Genomic DNA, 7,701 nt, shown 5'->3' on the forward strand with positions numbered 1-7,701 from the left:
GTAAATCGCTGCGTGAACTGTTGGTGCTATTTATATACTGTATAATAACAATAATGTTGAGGAATTACAGATATTAGGTAACGTTAACACCAGTTTATATTAAATATTTTCTTTAAAAGTATGTGAGCTAGAAAATGACAAACCCACGTTATTATAAAAACATACATTCTCATTTTAACAAATCAAACTTAATCTATGAATACCACTGCACTTTAGGCAAAGCACAATACTTTTCTTTCCAAGTATCTCCTAAAGCAGGGGTCAGCAACCCACGGGCCGCACCCGGCCCACCACCATTTAATGTCCAGCCCGTCAGGGCCATGAGTAATTCACTGGCACCCAGGCCACGGAGATTTTTGCCACTGTCCTCTTCATTGGACAGCAGCGAGTGGCTGGTATCACAGGGCTGGATGGGGCAGGAACCGCTGGAGTTAACTTTTTTCGTTAAACAGCAGGTGATTGGTTTCCAGGCGATCGTAGCAACCAATCACTAGCCTGTTAATGTAAAAAGTTAACTTCAGCAGTTCCCACACTAATCCAGACCTGTGATGCCGAGCTCTGCTCTGCTGCACATGTGTGTAAGGTAGGAGAGTTCTACCTACACAGTGTGGGACCCCTTCTCTCCTGGGGATGTGACCCCATTACCCTGGTAATGGGGCCCCCATCTCCCCTAGTAACAGAGAACCCCTCCCCCTGGGGACCCCATTTCCCTAGGGACAGGGACCCCATCTCCCCTGGAGACAGGGACCCCTTTTCCCCTGGGGAAAGGGACCCCTCTCACTTGGGGACAGGGACTCCATCACCCCTGGGGACAGGGACCCCTTCTCACTTGGGGACAGGACCCCATCACCCCTGGGGACGGGGACCTATCTCCTCTAGTAATGGGGATCCCATCTCCCCTAAGGGCAGGAACCCCATTTTCCCTAGGGACAGGAACCCCATCTCCAGACCATGCTGACTGGCAGGGCTGGTGTCAGCCACCCTTGGGTACCAGGATGGGGGAGGGGGCAGTAAAATCTGAATCCCCAGCCACATGATCCCTCAGAGTCAACTGGCTTTTTATTAGTGAAGCACCTTAAAGTGAGGTAAACCTGTACTGGTATTATTACTATGTTAGGATTATTATTATCTTCATTTATTAGCAGGTGAATGTGGCCCTCCACCATCCACGCATTCACATACATTGAATGCCGGCCCTTAAGTGGAAAAAGGTTGCTGACCCCTGTCCAAAATGATGAATATATATATTATACTAAGGCTATCCAATTCAATACTTGAAGCTCTTTATAATTAATTCTTACTATCAATATTATTCATGTTTTATCTTGCATATGTATGCACTACATAGCTCTAAGATTAACTTCAGCAATTTAGCAATATTATTTTCTAATTCAGTTGCATCATACAGCATCTAATCTTTTGAATGTAAAGCTTGTACAATTCAGATTCAAAGCCCTTTTCTCTCCTCCAAAAGATCTAGGCCATTCCAGCAAGTTCAAGAACAATGCAAATCAAAAAAACATTGGAAATAGAAAACACTGCAACGAAGCATTTAAAATATTTGTTTAATTCTAAATGTTTTTTTGCCTGCACTTCATTAAGTTGTATACAAGGACTACTTAAGTCTGTGTATTAAAGTCAAAATCCACCATTTTCTGCACAAGTCTTATCTAAAACATTTTAGGGACTCTACTGGAAAGCTTCAGCTCCATATTCCCATTGTTCAATTAGTGCTATCAAACAATAAAGAAAATGAAACAGATGTATTTTATTCATTATATTTTAATGGATAATAATCATACAATGACTGCACTGTAAACTACAAAATACATTTTAGGCAATAAAAAAATATAAATATTTAAAAAAAGTATTTGCCCTTTATAAACCAGGTTTTATCTCCAGTTCATGGCAATAATGTAGGCCAGCAATGGAAGTTTCTTTTCTTCCTCTGGTTCCAGTTTTTAGCTTTTGAACTCTTTTTAACTTAAAGCAGAGAGTTCAGCAGGCCTTTCACCAGACACTGCAAAGTGCCATTATTCCTTTAAAGTCACTGCTTACTTTGCATCTTTTCAATACTTGTGACATATGTTTTAGCAGTTCCTCAATGACATCCACATTCTTCTACAATCATATCTTCGTGGTGTTTCATTACCACATCTCCATTGTCATTCATCAGCATAGACAAAGGTCTCATTTTCACTGGGGCACAGGAGGCACATTCAACTTTATCTGAATTGAATAGCTTCAGCAAACTCTGTAAAACAAAAAAATAGATATTTGTTAGTTTACAAATCTACCAGAAAATGATGATGCACACATCAAACAATCCACATATTTAGCACAGCAATATACAATTGATACATCTAACATTCCTCTAAATTAGACATGTCAAACTGGTTGGGCTTCATGCATCTCATCTACATCTTTCTTATGGTCCTCAGCCAATATGAGGATTACAATTGAACATAGCATTGGTTTACTGTAAGGTGAATTACATTAAAAAAACAAGGCTTTTTAATTGCCATGCTGATGCCTAAACATAACTGTAAGAGAAATTCCATAAAATGCTGCCCTTTATAGAGTTTATCCAGATTTGGACTCCACATTTTTGAGTTTGACATGCCTGCCCTAAGGAGTCAGGCTAGTTGACACTCCTCTAAGGATCCATAAAGACCTATAAACCCATAATAAAAGTTACATGCAATATGTAATATTCCTCCAATGCTGTCTGTCTAATGGCACCCATTATTACGAAATACTGAATAGCACCAAATATTAAAGAATACTTGAAAAAGGCAAAGACAATTATCAGTAAAAAAAAATGACACTTACCATAATGTAAGCATGGTTGGTTGGTTTGAAGGGCTCACTTAGGGGAATGGGGCAGGCTCCTTCACATCTGTAGGCATTGAAATTCTTCGGGTGGATAATCAGATTTCCCCACCCGAACTTCTCAAAGTCCACCATCATATCAACCCTTTGACACAAGGGTTTTCCATCCTCCACGGTTCTGGATGGAAAGTGGTTCATTATGATGCTGTCTTTTGTATTTCTGTTCTTCCTGTGCCTTTTGATACCTTGTTCACTTTTGACTTCTGGTGACATCACATATTTAGAAGACTCCACTGTTTGGATGAGGTTGGGATATCCATTGACTTTAGCAGAAGGGTTGTCCTTTGTGAACACTATCAATAAAACTCTGTCAGTAGATATGTCTGTGCAACCGTTCTCATGATCCTTCTGAGATGAGGTTCCACCCCCCATGATATCATCATAATATGAAGTTTGACGAAGGTTGAGATAAGCATTCAAAATTTTAGTGAGGGTAAACACTTTCCAGGAGTCACCCATTGTTACAGAGGAATCAATGTGAAAAGACTGCAGAAGCAATCTCTTGGAACCTTGTTCGCTGTGGTAAATATGCAGTATCATATCTTGTGTTTTCTCTGTAGGAGAAAGTTGAATCCTAAACTCTGCCAATTGAATCTCATTACTGCTTGAGAGAGAGGACATGTCAAAGTAGAGTGATCGATGATTGTCCATCTTGGTGCATCCTGGGGAAGAAAGAACAAAAAACATGACATAAAAATCAATCTAATTATAAAAAGACATACTTCGTTTTTACAATATATGAATCTATGGTTAAAATATATTAATAAATATATAAATAAATAAATAGTATTAAATAAATAAATAATACATATATAAAAAAAAATATTGTTATATAAAGCAATATTCTTTAAAATGATGTTTACTATTTAAAATAAATCTTTAGGCAGTAGGCGATGTATGTGAAACTGCTAAGGCAAATCTGTCATATATGAGGCATGTCAGGAGTGTTAAAGGGAAGACTAAAACTACAAAAGCACATACTTTTAAGTTAGTTTTATCACTGTTAGAGAATCAGCTATAAGAAATAAATTGCCCTTAATTAAAATGCCTGACACAAAAAGTGTTCTTGCCCTTCTCTGTGGAAGATAATCTAGCCCATCAATAATAAAATTATCATTACATTTAGGTAATAAATAAAGCAGCATGTTACATTGTTATATGGGAAAATATAGAGTTCCGTATTTACCTTTGGCAGTAAGTCTTAGGACAGTATCTGAATCTTGAAGGATGGAATGCTCCAGGCTGGACAGACCTGTGTCATTCCCCATAATGAGGCTCTGATAGAGCTGCATCATAAATGGTGAGTACTTCTTATTTGGAGAGTATGCCTGTCCATCAAGACTGCTTGAAGTTCTTAATCCATGGTTAGATTGTTGAAGAGGAATTCTTTTTTGGTTTTCTTGCATAAAGGCTGGCAATCCCTGGACCATGGAGATGGTTGTGAGGTAGAGAATGACATTCATCCAGGTCATTTCTTCTCAGATTTCCTGTACCCTCTCTTGACTTGTAATGTTTAGGAGATGTTCATCAGAAGATCTGCAAGCCTGAAGTGAAGTCCTTATGATTCCTTCATTTTTTTTATATGGTTGGATGAATAGGTCCCATGTTCACACCTGTGACCTTTGATGTCATTGACCTCAACATCAAAGACTATCAAGGTAACTGTCAGTTATAAAGTCATCCTTTCATGTTAGTAACACATGCTCAAAATCCTATGAGCTAAATATGCATTATTTAAATGAGGTATGAAAATCTTTTGACAGTATCAAGTGAACAGAAACTATTATATTATTTTAATGTAGAAACTGAAACTTTGTCAGTAATATATTTATACACGTTTACATTTACACAAAATATATTTCTGAAATATTTTTGCCTTTAGTGAACAATATAATTCCAATTATAGAAATAACAGCAAATTATTGTAATGGATTGTAATTATTGTATATTATTTTTTGTTTTGAGTAACAGAAGAAAAGTATTATATTGTATTATACTATATTATATTCTGTTTTCTTTAAGTGACGGGGACAAGTGTATGTTTGGTAGCATTTTAATTTTGAGTATGTAAGACATTGCTTTTAAGCATAGTATCCTGAAGTATGTTAGGTTATTTAAAGCATACTACCCATATATCACATTTAAATATTTTTTTTACATTCAGATATAATAATAAATAATGGCTATTGATTATAAGTATATAATTGGGGACCTAATGCTACCAGGTAATGTTTACTAAGAATTTTCTTATTCTATTTTAATTTATATGTTTGTTTTTTGATATATACAGTACATACAATACTAACAATAATCACTTATTTATCATATACCATAAACAACTCGATGTTTGAAACATATTGCCAATTTATCATTTGGCTTATATTGACTGACATGTGCTCTCCTAATTGACCACATGATAGCATTTTGAGATTTTAACTATAAACTATTTAAACTATAAACTATACTGTATATGTTTTTTTTTTTTTTGCATGATCTACAAATATTAAACTGCAATTAAATATCATGAAAATCCACATTTTCTTTATGAATTGAAATAGCAGGGTACAAAAAAATCCCCTGCCACAAATTCTAATGATTAACTTAATAACAATTTCAGTGATAGAAATTATTCACATATGGTTAGAATAACCAGTATACTATCATATAGACTCAATTTGTAAAGAAGAATAACCATTTGAGACATCATAAATAATTACAATGAACTATTTATTAGCTCTAATAGTTTATTTGTAGACTAGTATGCAATATGAAAAGCCTATGTATATGCAAAGCATCAATACATGACCCATATAATTACTTTATCATTTGACATATTAGTTTGATACTTTTGGCAAACCTGCTTTATGGAATATTATAGGGCTTTATATAACATTGCAAAATAATATATATATAAATGTATGCAATTCTAAAATTGTTTTATAATATGGAATTTGATTCAACAGTTTCTATCAATATAAAAAGTGTTTAAAAGACATTTAAAGTGTAATCATTCATTTTATAAACTATGTATACTTTTACGATTATACATTTAATGTTATAAATAATTAAGGCAAACCTACATATAGATATAGCAGATACTTAATCTTTGAATGTTGCTTTGATCTGCTGTTGTTGTAGACAGTCATTGCATGCACAACAATCAATTATGTCAAAACATCAACATTTAACACTTTACTTTAACACATAGTACACATGAAATGAAATCAGTATGTTCATTTTCTTTTATGGTTAGATTAAAGGACATATTTGTTTGACATTAAAGAACTAATCTACCCAACAGTGAAACTTCAGGGTTAAAGTGAAAGTATACAGTACTTTCAGTGAGGACATATTTTGTGTTAACTTTGTTCACTTTAAAATTTGGAGTGACTTTTACAAATTAAAATTTGGAGTGACTTTTACATTTTTAGATGTTTGCTATATTTTATTATTACGTCAAAATTAGCTGTTTCAGTCACTCAGCATAACTGCTCAATAGATATTTAGAAAGGCTATCAACAAAACAAATTATCTTTAGTCAGTCAGCTGACTCATAGACATCCATTGTGAGAAGGAGCAGTAAAGCACAACCATAGTGTAGCACTGCAAAGCAGGAAACAGAGTCTTCGTATGCCATGAGCAAATAATGCTGCTCCCATGTACATATATGATTACAAATCATGCATGGAAACACATCAAACATTAAATTGATAACTTTATTTACATCATGTTGATTTCTTTTACAGCTGTTCCTACAAATATCTGTAAAATGGCTATTCCAACCTATCAGTTGGCGTGCATCACAGTAACTTGTATGAAAAACATTTAATCATTAGGCTCTGGGGAAAGCTCATTTGCACAGTGCACTTGCCTTGCAAAGTGAACAGCCTATTTGCCTTTGGTAAATCAAGCCCAATGTATCCTTGTAGTACAACCTAAACTAACTTTAAATAATAAAAATTTATCTTACAACATTACAGGGTGGCCTCATTGATCGTTTGGTTTTTGGAAGATGCTGAAGTGTTAAACCATCTAACAGTTTCTTAGATCTTTCAGGAACTCTTTTGGTGAGATCTCTGTGTTAAGTCCCCGGGTATGCATAGTTCCTGTGGGCCTTATGAAGGGCTCCCACTCTGCCTGACTTTTTATTGATTTTGTATTATGTGAAATGTAACTGTAGGAGCTAGACAAGAGTAATGCCCCTCATACCAAATCTGTCAATGGCATGTACAATTTAAAAAAAACTGTCTAGGACATATGAAAATACCAAAAGATTATGACCTATTGCAATGAACACCATAGCCAATTACTTTCACATGTCATGTTCCATCTTAAAGGTTTAAAGGGTTCTCCTATTTTTTTCCTATTGCTGGATCCAAGTCTTCACACCTCCCACCTTTCATATTAATGATCCCAATATCAAATATTACCAGTGTCAATAATACAATTTGCACTTCTTCTGTTATTCAGGGCCCTCTGATTCCTTCTGTATACAAGAGGAACTGCACTCTGCTCACATAATTTGTAATACAAACATCTTTGCCATTCTGAAGCTTCCCTCCAACCACTTTGCATATTATTTCATATATACTGTGATTCTGTACTTGCCAAATATGCTGCAGAAATCTCCCTCCACCGAGTCTGGCTGCAACCATTTTAACTGTGGGCAGCTAAAGCTGCTGCCTGTTAACTTCCTGGATTTACATAGACACACAGAGGCACACCTCCAGCTCTACAGCTCTCATTAGCCCTCCTATGACTCATCCCCCCTCCCTTCCTGGCAAACTCTCACGAGAGTTAGAGAGAGAG

The 7,701-nt window shown here is 35.5% G+C and overlaps 1 protein-coding gene across 1 annotated transcript; it reads right to left on the reverse strand.

The window, feature by feature from the left end:
- Window positions 1–2,101: 2,101 nt before the first annotated feature.
- On the reverse strand, window positions 2,102–4,364 carry LOC141134684 (nodal homolog 2-A-like). Its single transcript, XM_073624128.1, has 3 exons — window positions 4,079–4,364; window positions 2,833–3,554; window positions 2,102–2,254 (listed from the first exon to the last, which is right to left on the reverse strand). The coding sequence occupies exons 1-3, from the start codon at window positions 4,362–4,364 to the stop codon at window positions 2,102–2,104; spliced, it is 1,161 nt and encodes a 386-aa protein (XP_073480229.1).
- Window positions 4,365–7,701: the final 3,337 nt, after the last annotated feature.

Source organism: Aquarana catesbeiana, linkage group LG03 (genome assembly GCF_042186555.1).
Source record: "Aquarana catesbeiana isolate 2022-GZ linkage group LG03, ASM4218655v1, whole genome shotgun sequence".
Classification (NCBI taxonomy): Eukaryota; Metazoa; Chordata; class Amphibia; order Anura; family Ranidae; genus Aquarana; species Aquarana catesbeiana.